Source organism: Glycine max, chromosome 1 (genome assembly GCF_000004515.6).
Source record: "Glycine max cultivar Williams 82 chromosome 1, Glycine_max_v4.0, whole genome shotgun sequence".
NCBI lineage: Eukaryota > Viridiplantae > Streptophyta > Magnoliopsida > Fabales > Fabaceae > Glycine > Glycine max.
In genome coordinates, this window is record NC_016088.4 from 49,269,006 (window position 1) to 49,286,565 (window position 17,560).

At 33.3% G+C, this 17,560-nt stretch overlaps 2 protein-coding genes across 2 annotated transcripts; both read left to right on the forward strand.

Moving 5' to 3' along the window:
- Positions 1-8,488: 8,488 nt before the first annotated feature.
- Positions 8,489-11,763, forward strand: LOC100802688 (ninja-family protein mc410). The gene is made up of 4 exons (XM_003517017.5): positions 8,489-8,598; positions 8,725-8,887; positions 9,543-10,651; positions 11,022-11,763. The coding sequence occupies exons 3-4, from the start codon at positions 9,661-9,663 to the stop codon at positions 11,516-11,518; spliced, it is 1,488 nt and encodes a 495-aa protein (XP_003517065.1). The 5' UTR covers positions 8,489-8,598; positions 8,725-8,887; positions 9,543-9,660; the 3' UTR covers positions 11,519-11,763.
- Positions 11,764-14,687: 2,924 nt separating this feature from the next.
- LOC100803207 (E3 ubiquitin-protein ligase ATL42) lies at positions 14,688-16,444 on the forward strand. The gene has a single exon (XM_003517018.5). The coding sequence runs from the start codon at positions 14,928-14,930 to the stop codon at positions 16,206-16,208; it is 1,281 nt and encodes a 426-aa protein (XP_003517066.1). The 5' UTR covers positions 14,688-14,927; the 3' UTR covers positions 16,209-16,444.
- The last annotated feature ends 1,116 nt before the right edge of the window (positions 16,445-17,560 follow it).

Consider the following 17,560-nt stretch of genomic DNA (forward strand, 5'->3'; position numbering starts at 1 on the left):
AGCTCTAATGGGTAGAAACAAAGAAACTGAATAAATTCAGTGGACTAAACAACAATTTTATCTATTCTAAAGGATTGGAAATATAAGACGGTGAGAGGCAAGAATTTGTGGAGTTAAAGAGCCTTGATTTATGCTAATAACGGTTACTATGATTGAATGCGTCAACATTTTTTTTTTTTTGCATCATTTCCGTAATTCAATCATGCTCATAGAATGGGGTCTCCAAGAATATAGGGAGTCAAAGCATTAAATGTTGGCAGAATAATATGAAAAGGCAAAAATATTCTCAGAGTCAAGACTCCAGAGCATTGCGGAAGAGTTAAGGAGTTAATGCTATTATCAATTCTCAAGGAACTAGCTTAATATTGCATCGAGAAGACATCACTCAGGGATTTCATAAAAATAAGAGTGCATACCTTAAATGTTGTGGAAGCAATAGCAAAAGGCATAATTAGATGGCATTATAAGTGATTGGAGTTTAGGCGGGAAGAATTGCTCCAGACATAACTGGAGTTAAAAATATTAAGATTTTTAATCTTTTCTTTTTTAAGTGTTAATTTTTAATCTCTTTCTATCATATTCCTCCGTTCAGAAAAAAAAACTTTTAAAACCTTAATCCAATTTCAAAAGGTTTGTTTGAATTTGAATAAGTTATTAAAAAATTTAGCAAGTAAAGATTATCAGGTCAGATGAAAAAGATTAATCTTGAATTAAGGTTTAAATGTCTTTTTTAGGTTAAGGTTCAAATGTTGAATATGAGATATATTCAAGTTTAATAGTTAAGTGAGTCTAAAATAAGATTGTATCTCAAGATTGATATATGTGAAAAAAATAATGATTTAACAAGTACCATGGAGATTTTTTTTAAGAAAAAAAAAGAATATCACACACACATATATATATATATATATATATATGATCAAGAATACAAGATCAAACGGACGGATACGAAGTAAGAATGATACAAAAGTGCATGCAGCGTTAAACAATTATCAATAAAGTTGTAATAAAATTTAAAATGCAAGAAGCATAAAAAAAAACAAAAACGACGACAAAACCGAACAAAATCTGTGAGGGGAGAAGAGAAGAAAACTATAAATGAAATTAAAATGCAGGAAGCATAAAAGAAACAGAAACGACAACAGAGCCGAACATAATCTGTGAGGGGAGAGAAGAGAAGAAACCGAAGCGGCGGCAGAGCCGCAAAAGATCGGTTAAGAGGGAGAAGAGATGTGAAGAAAAACTTTCAGTTTATTGAACTCAAAAGAAAAGCTTACAAAGATTTTTTCTCCGCAAAGCTTCTCTCTCTAACACTTCTGTCTGACTAGCCTAAAAAGGGGTCCCTCCACATTATGTCTGAGGTCTCCTTTTATAGCTAATAAAAGAACTATTTGCTACAGTACCGGTTTCTTTGACCGGAACTATTACAATAATAAAATTGCAACCGGTTATGTGATCGAATATTGAACGACAATTGAAATTTTAATCATTATCTAAACAAATACCAAAACAATCATCTTCGTTTTGGTAGAAAGGGTCTTCTTCCTCTTCAGTTGAACTTGTTTCCTCCTTCTTTGCGAAAGAGTCTTCTTCTTCTTGTTGTTGCAACATTAGTAGAACTTCTTTAAGATTTTTAGTCAGGCTTTCTTTTTGATTTTGAGCCTGCTAAAAATGCAACCAGATGAGACTTCTGGTTTAGGAATACAGAAGTTTTTGGGTCAGTTGCTTTGAGAAATTTTGGATGTGATTGGAACCAAAGCTTCACTTGTTCTGGATCAGCTTTGGATGTATCAAATTGTGCCCACCATTTTACAAATGCTTGCCTCCGTAGTGATGGATATTGATTAGTTTTCTCAGTCTTACTGTAACGATATTGCCATGAAAAAATTCATGACAAAGAAAAACTGGAGAAATATTTTAAGTCTGTCGGAATTCGTGATTCCTGAGAATTAAATTGTTTTTTAAATTGAGCAAATCCTTGTTGAACCTGCTCTGAGAAAATCTCCGGAATAGGGCCAAAGAAATCCCACCATTGTAAGAACCAATTTGGGAAATTATAGATTGTGTTGGTTTTGAAATATATTAACCATGAGTGCTTGAAGCGGGTGTTTTGGTGCCAAAAAACCTTTGTCCAAGCATCAACATAATCCCAATAGGTATAACCTACAAGATCAAATGGTACTAAATTTTTTTCCCTTTGTTTAAGTCTGAACCAAAATGTCTTGGTTGAAGAACTTTTAGGATCTGTATTGTTGAGTGAATGTTCAACGTCTGATCCTTTGGGTCTTTGAAGTGCTTGATAGACACTGAATTTGAGTCTACCAATATTAGTTAATAGAAGGTTCTTGACTTGTTGATGGCAGTTGGTTTGAAGTGAAATCCTGTCGGGAACGCCTTGGCTGTTGCCTTAAATGGGTTCTTATCCCAGAATTCAGATTCCATCTGCAAAATAGTTGAAAATTTGTTTTTGTAAATATAATTGTTAGTTTGTTTGGTGGGTGGTGTTTGAGTTTTGGCTAGGGTTTGTTTCCCTTTAGAATTGATAATTGTTTTGGTCATTGGAACATCTTGGATCATGTTTTGTAAATTTGTTTCAGAATCGTCGTCAGATTCTGAGGCAATGTCTGCCTAAGATTTTTTAATTATTTTTGGGAATTTAGTCATACCCATTTCTTAAAGAGCCTAAAATGTTTGAATTGACCAAGTATAGTTGGCTGATGTTTGTTTGGCGGTTGCCGGTTTAGGAGATTCCTGAGTGGATGACTCAGGTTTGACAAAGATGATTTGGGTCGATGACCCTTCAATTTTGGTTTTCTGAGTGGAAGACCCAGCCTGGGTTGATGACCCAAAAGATACTGAAGATGTTTTTTTGGTAGTTGGCTCTGGTAGAGCCAGCTTGAAACCTTTTCCTGAGCTTTGGCCTCCTCTCAGGGAGGTCTCTACTGCCTTAGGAGGCATCACCGTTTTTCTGTAAGAATTCACAGGTAAGGTAGTCAGACAGAGAGTTTAAGGTGCCCTTGATATATTCTATTTCAAAATCAAAGACACTTAAAATTGCTTGCCATCTTGCAAAAATTTGTTTTGAGGCAAGATTTTTGACATCCTTTTGTAAAATATCTTTGGCTGATTTACAATCAACCCTGATTAAAAAATTTTAATTTAATAAATCTGATTGAAATTTGGAAATGCACAAAACAATTACTAAAAATTCTTTTTTAATAGTTGAATATTTTAGTTGTGCAAAATTCCAATGTTTTGATGTATATGCAATGACATGCTCTTGGTCATGGATTCTTTGTTTAAGGATACCACCATAACCTATGTTGGATGCATCAGTTTCAACAATTTTGAATGCCTGTGGGATAGGGAGATACAAACATTTTATGGATTGGACTTTAAGTTTGATGTCTTTGACAGTTTGAGTATGGAGGTTAGACCAAGAAGGCGGGTTTTTCTTCGGCCTATCATGCAGTGGTTTGACAATGTTGTTTAAATATGGAACAAATTCTCCTACATAATTTAGACCACCAAGAAATCTTTGTAATTGGGTTTTGTCTAACATTTGGTTGTGGAATTTGCTGACAAATTCTATCGATCTGTCTATTGAAATGATTGTTCCCTTATATATGTTATGACCAAGGAACCTAATCTGAGTTTGGAAGATTGATTTTTGATTTAGAGACCGCTAAACCATTTTGTTTGATGATATGGATGAAAGTCTGAAGATGTTTAAAATGTTGGTCAATATTTTGAGAAAAGATTAAAACATCATCTATGTAGACAATGACAAATTTTGAATAAGGATTGAAAATATCATTCATGATTTTTTGAAATTCTGAAGGGACGTTCTTCAAACCGAATGACATTACATTCCACTCATATTGCCCGAAAGGTACAGTAAAAGTTGTTTTGTACCTATTTGATTATTGGATCTGGATTTGCCAAAATCCAGATTTCATATCAAATTTGGAAAATATCTTTGCAGAATTTAATCTGTTAAGCAAATCTTTTTTGTTTGAAATAGGATACTTAATCCACTATAAGGCTTGATTTAGAGGTTTATAGTTTATGACTAAGCGAGGTGTTCCCCACTCAACTTCAGCTTGTTTATTGACATAAAAAGCCGCACAAGACCACGAGCTTTTGCTTTTTCAGATTAAGCCTTTATCATGCAGATCCTTGATTTCCTTTTGACAGTATTGAAGGAGTTCTTCATTCATCTGAATTGGTCTAGCTTTTGTGGGAATTTGTTTTTCCCTAAAGTCTTTCTCATAAGGGAGATCGACAATATGTTTCTTTCTATCCCAAAATGCATGTGGCAAATCGGAACAGACAATTGATTCAATATGACTTAACAAAGATTGGATTTTTTTTCTTTTATTTGGGGTTTTTCCAGTTGTATTTGGATGTTGTTAAATGATACTTCCTCTTTTAAGAAGTTAATTTGGTTAATCTTATTTCCTATAAGATTTATGTTTCTAGAAATTGGTTTAGTAGAAAAATTAAATTAATTTTTCTTCCTAAATGATTTGTAGTTATTCCTTCTTTAGATATCTAGATGGGAAACATGGCTATAATGAAGGGAGTTCCTAGGATTACTTCGTTCTTAAGGTTTTTCACCAGAAGGAAGTTTGTATTAATCCTAAGACCTTGATTTTTAATGATTGCATTAAATAGTTTGTAATTGATCTTTAATTTAGATCCATTCACTGTACTTAGTTTCTCTGAAGTTTTTTCAAAGAATTTTGTATGAATTAATCCTTCTAAAATGCAGTTTGAATCAGCCCCTGTATCAAATAGGGCCATTGTGTCTAAGACGAAATCATTAATAATGATTCTAATGTTTATGTAAAATTTTTGGATTTTAATCTTGTTGATTAATCTCATAAACATTTCATCTTCTAGATTTTCAGTTTCATTTTCTTCATCCTTTTTAGTATTCTCTGAATCACTGCTTCCTTCAAGCTAAGAAAGGATGATTTGATAAATTTCTTATTGCTGACGAAGTTCCTTAACTTCTTTTTTTAAATTATTAATCTTTGTTTGGAGATCTTGGATTGTGGTTGGTTTTGCCGAAGCATTTTCTAACCTTTTGAATATGTTACTAACATCAAATTTATTATTTGTGATAAAATCTTTTTGTCTAGGTTTGGTTTCTAAAGTTTTCTTTAATTTTTCCAGGAAAACCTTCTTTTCCTGGGGTCAAGTATGGAATTGATGGCCTCAAACAAGAGATCTTGTTCTCTTGTTAGAGTGTTGATTTGTCTTTCATTGTCATCATCCATAGATGGTAGTTGGTCATCTTGTTGTATTATGTTGAGATTTTCATCAGAGAGTATGGAGGATGAAGTGTCTGTTTCTCCCTTTGAGGTTTCTATGAGCAAATTATTAATCTGCTCTTCAATGGCTAGTTCTAGGTTAAGGTTTCTTAATTTTCTCTTTAACCTACAGTATTTGCTAATGTGGCCTTGTTTTCCACGGTTGTAACATGTTATCTTGGATTTTAATTTTGGTTTAGGAGTTTCCATCTCCTTGCTGGTTGATGGTTTGTGCTGAGTATCTCCTTCTTGGAAATCTCTTTTTGTGGATAGTTTTATTTTCATGGGATTCTTTTCTAAGATTTTGTTTTTTCTTTTGTTTTGGACAGACTGATAGTCCAAATTGTTCGCAGAAAGATTGTAGATCTCTCTTTGTTTGGGCTTTCTCTTTGGCTAATTGCCTTTGAATTTTGTCATCCTGACATATTTTTAAGACTACTTTCTGGACATAAGAGATTAATTGACCGTAACTTAAGCTTTCATATGGAATGTCTCCATTAACAGACTGACTACGAGTTTTGTTTCTAACCTTATCTCCTAATGATCTTGGAAGACCGGCTAGAAATTTTTCTTTCCAGAAAGGTTGTTGACTATCTTCTTTGGTGTAGACTCTAGTTAGGAAGGTATCTCTGTACCACCTAAAATCTGCTGATGTTCTACACTTAAGATTGGATAGTAATTTTGTAGACCTATCTTTCCAAAGAGACGGGTTTCCAATAAAATGTTGGGCTATTGTAAATATAAGTGTATTAACAACGTCACGAATCTCCTTATTATCATCATTAGTAATGACTTTTCCATTGAGATCTATCTTAACTAGGCTGTAAATTTTTTATTTTTCCTCATTAGTGAGATAGTTATCCTACCAACCTTTCAAGGAAAATCCTGCTACTAGGATATCAATAATGGTTTCTTTCGAACATTCATGGGATGTTTGGCAGGTTGTGGCTACTATGGTCATATGTTGGAGTGTATTCATGATATTATACTCCATTTGGACATCTATATTCCACTCATAGATGTTATTTGCACTAAAACTTTTAAAATTACTTTCACCTCTTTCTTCTAGTAGAAGGTCGGGGCAGTTGGTCTTTGATAATATAATTTGGAGGGTGTTTTCCCGTGTTTGAAATTCATTGGATTTATGTCTTTTCCGGATACTAAACCTATCTCAGATGTGTTTTTTGAGTTTTGATCACTATCTTCGAACATTAATTAATTTGGAAGTACTTATTGTTATCATTTTTGATGATGTTCCTTTGAAAGTTTGGGGAGTTTGGGGAGTTTTGGGGATGACTCTAAAAATAGAAGATGTATGCTAGCATCTCACACCTTTTTCATTTGGACAAAATTACCCTTGTTTCTTTAAATAGAACAAGACATATGAAAAGGATATTTAAGTAATTTTATTTTTTTAATGTTTTAAAAATGATCTCAAATCTCCTTTTCTCTTTCTTCCGGTTGTGAAGAGGAATTGCACTTGCTCGCACACTGTATCACGATGCCAATGGCAGCCCATAAAATGAATTAAGGGTAAAAAAATTGGAAACAACTAACATTCAAGGAAATTAAATATTTAAACACAACATTAGTGACGAAAAAGGGACCGAGGAGGTTGATGCCAGGGTCGAAATTGGGGGATTTGCATGAAAGAAGAAAATTGGACGATGGGATCAAAGAACAGAAGATGAAACTTCTTCTCCTCCCACGTTTACAATTGGATTTCTCATCCATGCAACTCTCAAGAATTTGCAACAAGAAGCAAAGAATCTTGCTGGAAACGTGTTGCAGCCTCAACAAAAAGAAACCATGCATGTTTTAAAATTATATTGTTGTCCTTTAATTTATATTGACATAAATAAAAGAAGAATGATATTTTTGTCCACAGGAAAAAAATGTTAAACGCTAACACAGTGGATCTATGTTAGTATTAAAATACATAACTTAGAGAATTCTTTTCATTTCCTTAATCGAAATTTTTAAATATTTTATCTCTTCTCTCATTTATAAGTATATTTCATAATTAATTAAAAATATATATTTAATTATCTCAATTGCTTATATGTTTCAATTTATCTCAATTATTTATATCTATAAAATAACTTTAAATTATATTTTAAAAGAAGTTTTCATTAAATAATTTTAGATCATAATTTAAATTATTCAATTCTTATAAATAAAAAAATTATCTCAAACGTTTATACAGTCTATATCTTATTTTTTTAGGGAACATATTATATCTTATATAATAGATCCTTGTATAGTTGTATACAAGATTATACTTTAATATGAAAAAAATTAAATTCAATAGTAGACTTTCACTATATATATAAAAATTATCCTATGTAGAAATTTTTCTATCTTTTTCGTATTTTGTAAACTTAATTATCATATCATATTTATGACAACAAGCAACAATTAATTCACTTGAGATTTTGATTTCTTAAAAATATAATTAGGATTTGAATCTTAATTCATGCGTATAGACAAGAAAAAAAATTCATAATTATCACTAATAGGAAAAATTAAAATCATTGATATACTTGCTAAAATCATGAGTTAGTGAACTAAACATGCAAAATCACAATCTCAATTCCAATATAACGAATGAACTGAATTTACTATTCTTTTAAACAACAGAAAATTATAAATTTATAATTATTAATAAAAAAATAATATTTTTTTAAGGAAAATTAATACTAGTTAATAGTAGTATAGTTTTTTTATAGGAGTTAATAATAGTATTAGTTAAGAATTATAATTCCATGTTTATCATACTAAATCTATAGCCCTATCCTAATTATTTTTTCCAGTTCTAAATGTTATTTCGATTTTAATAAAATACTTTTACAATAATATAAAATTATCAATATATCTCAACCTTTAATTTGGTTGATTTGTGTTGAATTAACTAAAAATAATTGATAGATCTGATTCAACCAATCCAAAGTAGTTTAGAGTTTAGACTTCAATTTTTAATCAACTGCACCCACCTACTAAACAATAATGTGTATATATCTGTCATAAAAAAAAAGTGTATATATCATCATTAAAATAAATGGAATCCAACGTCACATTGGCATGCGAACGTTAGGAAATTACTATTATATATATATATATATATATATATATATATATATATATATATATATATATATATATATATATATATAAATGTTATCCTTTAAAAGCATTTTCTCTACAGTCTCAATCTTCCACTGATACAGAGAGATGCAGACCTGACCTAGGGTTTTTTTATCATTCCTCTTCCCAATTCCAGGTATCCCAGTTTTCCCCTATTATTATGCTATTGATCTTCTCCACTTTTCTATCATTGCCATGTGAACCCTAATTTCCTTGTTATGTGCTTTTTATCCATCTCCTTCTCGCATCGTGCATTTCGCAGGGTAAGCTTTGGATCTCCGATCGGAGCCTTACCCATCTTTTCTTAATCTTCAAGGAACCCTTTGGGACACTAAAGTTTCCAAATTGAAGAGGAAAAAAAAAAAGAGCTTGCTCGGAGAGAGTGAGACTGAGAGGGAAGATTTGGATCAGGATTCGGGGGTGAGGTGAGGTCTTTCATTTGATACGTTTTTCTTTTTCTTCTGTTTTGAGTCTATTTTGAATATTTGTAATTTTTCTAATCTGCAGTACATTTTGAAGTTTTATTTGAAAGTGTTTGGTTTTGCTGGATTTTTTTTTAATTACTAATTTGTTGTTTGTTTGACTATAACATACTCTAGATGGTGTATGATGGTTCAAGGGAGTCTTAAGCTTCCACATGGAATTTTATATTAATGAAATCTGTCCCATCCTTGATAATATAGACAGGAACGAGTTCTTTGTTTTTATGTCTCTTACCTTTAGTGAGAGAAGAAAACTTAGATACAATCCTTTAGGTGTTGTTTTGTTTTTCTCCAATCAGAATTGGAATTTCACCTTGATAATCCGCATAATCCTTTAATGTAAACTTTTTATTACATGAATTACTGAGATGAAATTTGGATTCTGATTGAAGAACAGCACAAACAATACTTAAGAAACTGTATCTGTTTTATCCGAAGTGAAAACCATGATTTTGTTAATATTTTTCATTCCGTAAACTTGTGATATGCCAGATAATGCCTTGCCTTGTTTGACTTCAAACTTAGGTACAGATATTCGGTAAACCTGTGTTATGCCACTGATAATGGCTTGCTTTGTTTGACTGCAAACTTATTGCAGATATCTGAGGATGGTTACTTATGGTGAAAAGGTGGGCTAATGAGTAGGGAGTAGCATGGAAGATAAGGCAAGCAAGTAGTTTGATCAGTTTTGAATTTTGATAGGCTCAGATTACAATATGGAGGATGAGAGTGGGCTTGAGCTCAGCTTGGGTTTATCTTTTGGAGGCTCATCAGCCAAACCCAAGGGTAAGAATGGTAGCTCCTCAGATACTAGGGCTGAAGAAGTTGGTAGGGGTGGCAAAATGGTGGATGACTTTAAGAGCATGTTTGATAACGTTCCTCAGAAGCCTGAATCTATTACTGGGACTCGAAGAACTGATTCCCCAAAGCCTGAGGAGAACTTCTTTAGTGACCTTTCAAAGGCCAAAGAAGACAATGCTTCTTTGAATTTAAACGGGAGAGGGTTTCTGGTTGCAAACAGTAATAAACCTGTTGAAATTGAGGAAGATAAAAGGTCAGAGGCAGCAAATAAGCGAAAAATGCCTTTTGATGAGATACGTGATCAAAAGAAGCATGACAGTGATGTTCATGCCGATTTACATGACAGGGCTAGAGCCTCTCATATATCTATAACAGAGGAGGGTTCGACTGCAGAAAATGAAGATGTGGCTGACTCTGAGACTGAGAACTCCACCTCCAGGCCCATCTCACACCACAGTGATGGTTCCAAAGGATTTATTAGAGTTAGTGCTTCTTCCGATGCAGCAAAAGAGATTCGTGGAAGTGCTGACTCAAATGCTACTGACTTTAGTGGGCAGAAGAGGTTTACTGGGTCATCAGAAAAAGATTTTAAGCATGCTAACATGACCTATGGTGCTTCCTTTTCTGTTCAACCTGTAAATACAATGAATGTACCTTACCCTTCAGTAAAAGAGTCCAGCTCTGTTGGGGCACCAAGCCCTCAGATACCTGGAGTGATGCATGTGATGCCTACTGCAACTGGTGAACACTTAGGAGCCCAATCTGTGAGTAATGGGAATTTGCCTGTGATGTTTGGATATTCACCTGTTCAGCTTCCCATGTTGGAGAAGGACAACTCATGGGGTTTGGTTTCTCGTCCTCAACAGTTACACCCTTCCTTTGTTGGCAGAGGTCCAATTAACTCAGGTACTTGTTGTATGAATGGTTTATATTGCTAAATGATTGATCTTCCAAACTCAAACTTCCAAGATGTGCATGTCAGATCGATAAATTGTTAAAATGTTTTGGATTGTGTATATATTCTGAAATGCATCATGGTTACAAGCTTGATAAATAAAACCATATATGTTAGATCTCCTGTAAGACTGAAATATTAAACTTTTATGTCAGGAAAGTTAAAGGTTATAAATGTTTGCTTTTCTGTTCAGATTGCAGTTTAATATATTCTTGTAAAAATTACAAGCTCTATTTGTTCGTTGATAATTGTAAAAATTACAAGATTGATCTTCCGAACTTTTAGTGGAAATGACATTATATTGTTAATGTGTGGATATAGCTGCACTACAAGTAATCTCAAACAATATATCCGAGGCCATGCCTTATGAAGGAAGGCCGTTAGAACGAACCAAAGGAGATGGTAAACAGCGTGTCAATGAAGAAGGCTCCTCCTCACAACCTGAAGATGTGAAAGCAAGAAGCACAAACCTTAGGGCCAAAGATGTATCAGGCCAATCAACAGGAGAAGGTGCCATCATTGATTTTTCAAATATTAAGCCAGGTCTTGCTGCAGATGTGAAATTTGGTGGATGTGGTTCTTACCCAAATCTGCCTTGGGTATCCACCTCAGGTTCAGGTCCAAATGGAAGGACAATTTCTGGTGTTACTTATAAATACAGCACTAACCAAGTCAGAATTGTCTGTGCATGCCATGGTTCTCACATGACCCCTGAGGAGTTTGTTCGCCATGCAAACGAAGACCAGGCCGCTGCAGAGGGCAATGCAGTTTTGGGGACAGTAGCAAACGGCAATCCTGCTGCCTCTTCCCACAGCTAATCTTGTACCGTTGTACCTTAATATTAAAGTTCTCAACAGGAGAATCAGGGAAATCGAGCTTTAATTTTTGTATAGATGAATGAGATTCCTACCATTTTTCTGTATACACTTTAATAACTTATTTGGCTATCCCGCTTTATTTACTTGCAGCCAATGCAATCAAGTTTGCAGTTGTATTTAATAGTGGCCCAGCTAGCATTATCTGTCTAAGGATCAATAGTATAGTAATGTTTCCAGATTGCTAAGAAGTGTTGTGCACCAAACAGGATTTCAAAAGGTGAGGATGACCAATCCCTTGTAGCAATTCTTTTTTAGCTTTTCTTAGAGCATTTCCAAGGGAGTTGTTTATGGAGTTCTTAAACTTAAGAACTAGTTCTTGTACAATTGACTTAGCAGTTCTTATAAGTAATGATTGCTTATATAAACGAACGACAATTGATGACAGTACTTGAAAATGGGAAGATAATTGTATAACTTATTTTAAGACATTAAATATTATACTATTAGGAGTAGAAAGAAAATTTAGGTAAAAGTTTTTAAATGTCATATGGCATGTTGGGGTACTAAAAATGAGTTAAGTAACTTTACTATGATTGCACAAGATAGATACTCGTGTGTAGTTGAAGATGCAACGTACTTGCAGGAACACAACAAACGTCATGCATATGCCTCTTTACATTGGCTCATCCAATACGTGTGGTTTTGATTGCTCGTTGCATTGAATATTGTTCATCACTAAACGTCAAGTTTCCAGAAAATCTGCACCCATTTTCCACTCCCACCGATGCCTTTCTCTTCCAAACTCCCCATTCTAGAAACGTGACAAGGCCAGTGAAAAGGGTATGGGCAAAATTCACTTCCAGACCCCTCTATTTCTCAAGGGAATTAATGACACTGGTGAACTAACTGCCATTTTTCTTTGATTTCTCCATGCCCAAACGAAGATCGGTATCAATAAGAAAGAGACGAAGAGTTGTTAGGCCAGCTTCTATTTCTAGCTATGGAGCTTCAAATCTTACACATTTTCTTTTATGAGAAAATGGGTTATGCATTAATAATGTAAAAAGTTTTACATAATCATTTAATTATAATTTATTATACATGATAAAGTTTATTAACTTTTAAAATAATTATTTTAAAATAATTCAATGATAAGTTATTATAATGTAAAATTGTTTTACTAGGTATTAAACTCTTTTTTATTATTAATATTATTTTGTTTTCTTAGCACAATTACACTATTATCTAGCCATGTGTTTCAAAGTGTGGTTACACGTGATTCAACATTGATAATACTTATCAAAATTAAACTCTTACTTTTACTCATTTTTCCTCATCTAGCAACATATAATAAATAATAATCATCCAAATCTAGCAATTACTATTTTTAATGTTAAGAGTTTAAATAGGGCAATGTTCCAAACGGCAATAATTTCACCCATAACTATTTCGTGTTTATCACGTATCATTAGCATTATCTTTTCCCCTAGTGTTGTCACCGTACAAGCAAGGAAAAAAACAAAACATTGCTTTGACCAAACGTCTAACATTACCTTCTACTTCTTTGCTACGAAGTCTTGGAACATTACAGCTTTGATTAGGCAGCAGCAAGACAAGCATGTCCTTTATTGATTGCTGTACTATAATTGACTAAATCAAACTTGGAATTCGTTTGTTAACATCGTTTTTCAACACTTTTTTTTTAAGTTTCTTCTTTTGCAGGGTCAGCGAAACTAATACAGTTAACTTGGCCTCTATTGATAAAATATAAGAATTGATAGGAATATAACAGGTTGTTAGGAAGGTTAGTGAAGAGGATTCATGATCATCATTGAGCATTGATATTATATTAATTCTAGATAAAGCTATATATATCAGTCACCAAATATTCCACACTAGATGCAGCCAGATCAGATTATCTTTTATTTTTCTTGTCAATCTAATTTTTCTTGTACTTTTAGAGGTTGATAATTAGATCATAATAATAGCATCTTTTAAAAGCGTGTGCCATTTTTCTGGTGTGTTAAGATCCATGTCTTTGATGGTTTGCCTAAGCTGCAAAGGTTGACTGAACCTAACTCCTTCACTCGTGGGATGTGATGTGATAACATATGAATCACGGACTCTAATACCTACATCAAACACGACACAATATTTCAACAGGATTAATATCTAAAATCTAAAACATAGGGATACCATATACATACACAAACATAAAGATGTTAATAAAATAAAATATGAATAATATATAATAAAATATCTAAATTGATAGTATATTTATCTTTTAAACCAACTTTCTATATTTTTTAAAGTGTATGAATTGTGTAAATGTGTCAAGTTAAGTATTCAAGCAAAAAAAAAAAAAAATTAAATTAAACATTTCATAAAAAAGACGTCGGAGAGTGTCATGTCAAAAACATGTTATACACGGCAACACTTTAAACAAGAAAGATGTTCGTGCTTCCTAGGTGATAATTACTTTTGACATTTGTTTTTTTGGGGTTTTCAAGGGTATTTCTGCACCCTTTGGTCATCAAGCCATTGGTTAAGCGCTCCTGAACGCTCCTGACAAATGACTTTTGTCTTCCCTATTTGATTTTCAGGTGAAAAAATACTTTTGAGAAAAAAGTAATTTTGTCAAAGGATTGGGGCCCGTATTTTTACTTTTATTTTGTTTTTATCCATTAAATTTGAATTAAAACAAGCACATCTTAAACTTCAATATAAACATATACTTAATTATCAAAACTATCATGTAGAAAAAAATTATCGACTTTTATGATAATTATCTTAAAAAGTCATATATTGAAAAAGAGATATGATTGATTAACCAGTAAAAACTTTTAAATTTTATCATGCATGTCTATCAAATTATTTTTTAAAATGCTAATTTACCAAGTTACTGAAAGATATGGAATTTTTCATGAATCAGATTAAGTAGTACAGAAGAAACCAAACGGGGTTCAGTTCAAAAATTCAGGTACAAGGTGAAATTAAGGAGTAATGTTCCATGTCTTATCAGCAGCAAGGTGGCGTAAGGATTAAACTAGAAATTTGGCTTTGTCATATTTATACCATGTGTCACTAGGACACGCCTTCCAAGTCAAAAATCGGAGTTAAATACAATTGTATAAATACAATTGTAGACCAACCCCACCACCTTGTGTCACTACAGATGAGTCCTTAATATTTTAAATGAAGAATCAAATTCAGACGCAAAACGTAGCCTGAGAAGAAACCAAGAAAAAACTGACATAAGGAAGGGTTGCTACTTGGGGGAGGATCAATGAATCATTGAATAATGAATAATGTCTCCATGCACACCAACCATCCCATTATAAATTCCTAAGTTTTCAACTCATCATCAATTAGCACTTTTGCTGCAGAATGCTTGAGGAGAACAAGAACCATGAATCAACTTTGTGGTGTTATCCTTTTGGTTCACTCAGTCTTGTGTTTCCATGCTAGAGCACAGACTGCTGCACCTTCAGGAGATGCTGTCTCCAATTTCCAACCAAGCCTTGCTGTTGTCATAGGAATCCTTGGTGTCATGTTCTTACTCACATTCTTTCTTCTCATGTATGCAAAATTCTGTCAACGCTGCGCTTCTTCGCCCGTTGGAGACACAGAAAATCAACTCCCTTTTGTTAGATCAAGATCTAGATTCTCAGGAATTGACAAGAATGTCATAGAATCACTCCCCTTCTTCAGATTCTCTTCACTCAAAGGGTCAAAGGAAGGGCTGGAGTGTGCAGTGTGCTTATCAAAGTTTGAAGATGTTGAAATTCTCAGACTTCTACCAAAGTGCAAGCATGCTTTTCATATTGATTGCATAGACCACTGGCTTGAAAAACACTCTAGCTGTCCTATTTGCAGGCACAGAGTCAACCCTGAGGACCACACAACCTTCACATATTCAAACAGTTTAAGGAGGCTAGCAAACCAGTCAGAGGTAGGTGAAGAATCTAACATAGAGATCTTTGTCCAGAGAGAGGAAGAGCATCATGGTTCATCAAGATTCAGTTTTGGAAGCAGCTTTCGGAAAACGGGAAAGTACGTCAAGGAAGAAGAATTCCTCATTGAAAAAGGAGCAGAAGATAGTGATGGTAATCAGAAGGGATATCACAAACACAACCACAGGATTACTATATCTGATGTTGTGTTCAAGCACAGGTGGAGCAACGTGAGTTCTTCAGACCTTATGTTTCTGAATTCGGAGATGCTGAACGATGCATCAAGCAACAGATTCAGCAACTTGGAATCAAATGCTGACATGATGTCTAGTACAAGAGGGGTGGTGGAAAATGAGCAAATTATGAATATTAAGGAGGAGATGGAGAGGAAGATTTCATTTGAGAGCAAAGTTGGTGTACTGAACAACATCAAATCAGTTTCAGATAAGCATCTTCTTTTTACATCAGATTCTGCAGGGAAATCAACTCATGCACCAAAGTATGCGAATCCCGGTGAGAAAAGGTCAATGTCAGAAATCACTGCTGTCTCTAGATTTGGAGATTTAGGCATGAAAATGAGGGTCTTCAAGGATTCTTCTTCCCTTCAAAACAACCTTAAAGAGGAAAGAATGAGGCAGATTTGGTTTCCAATTGCAAGAAGAACAGCTCAATGGTTTGTGAATAGAGAAAGAAGGTCTCAACAATCTCAGAATAAACAACAGCCATTAGATGTATAATTCAATCCAATCCAACCTTCCTGAGGTACACATGTTTGGTTTCAGTCCTTGATTAACAACTACATGTAGATTTTATGTTGTTTTTTTGTTGATTTGTATTTAGTTAAGTAAAGCAGGTACAGGTTCCTTGTTTTTGTTTCAATCTCTCTATTTTTTTAATTCTTATGATCTGCATAAAAACTTTGTTAATCTTTCTATGACAGAGAATTTAAGGACCCCTTGTGACCAGAATAATAGAAACCCTTGTAGACTTAAAATTGTGTCTTCTTTTTCATTTCCTAATCAATTTTCTATTGATTTTCAACAAGAATAATAGAAGACAGCTTCATGCCTCTGTGCTCAATAATGTTGTGTATATGTGTGTGTCAGCCATTTAACTTAAATATGGTCATCTTGATCATATTTTATACATCTCTTTCATTCTTTTTTGCTCAACGCATAAGCATTGCACATTATTAACAACTGAACTTAGGGACAATTAGCTGAATACCTCCTTGGTTTCATAAATCAAACAAGTTCTTTTTCATTAACTCCTTTTTATTAAGCCAGAGGAAAAAGTTCAATAAACTAAAAGACTAAAATTTGATTAAGCAAGTTAAATTTTATATGCATAACCAATCCTCAAACTTCTAACCCCTCCAAAGTTTTTTGCTCCTCTTCTCTTCAATTTTTCCTCCAATGGATTAAATCTAATAACCAAAGGCAAATTATAAATTAACCAATTTGTATCAAGTCAACCAATAGAAAATTAAAACTAATTAAGTTTGTAATTTATGTCATTAGGTTGAATAATGGCTTATAATATGTATAACCTCAAGAAGTTTTTCAAAGTGAGTGGTAGTTTTTGTCAGTTTCTTCTGTCTGAAATGTGCATATTAATTCATGGCGCAAGAGATGCAATACAATACGCAAGAAACAAGTCTTATCCCATTGTCTTAATGGCAAAATAAAGGATGTCATTGTCAAATGTGACCTCAGCAATTACATCACCCAGTTTTTACACACTTTGTCTGCTCTTTCAATAGTTTTTGTGTTATGCAAAATGAGTCGGCTAGGTACTTACAAAGCAAGGTGCTTATATGGTGCAGAAATTTTTTATTTTAAGAGTATATTAGTCAAGACGAGAGGTCTGTTTTTGATCGCCAATTCGTCATGATATATTAATTGTTAACATTAGCTTATATAAATATTATTACATTTGTCAATGTAGTTTAATATTGGTTACATTTTTTCAAGGGGTAAGTCTCCTTATTGGCATTATCAGATTAAAATATTGAATATTTTAGTTGGGATTATGGGGAAAAGCGATTAAATAATAAACAAAGTAATGAATACATCTAGTTATTAGGCAT

What these genes read in the sequence shown, in the direction of transcription:
- LOC100803207 (XM_003517018.5), top strand. Translation starts at nt 14,928, where the DNA reads ATGAATCAACTTTGTGGTGTTATCCTTTTGGTTCACTCAGTCTTGTGT.
- LOC100802688 (XM_003517017.5), top strand. Translation starts at nt 9,661, where the DNA reads ATGGAGGATGAGAGTGGGCTTGAGCTCAGCTTGGGTTTATCTTTTGGA. An exon ending in CAGAGGTCCAATTAACTCAG is followed by an intron (nt 10,652 to 11,021) that starts GTACTTGTTGTA and finishes GTGTGGATATAG; the next exon opens with CTGCACTACAAGTAATCTCA.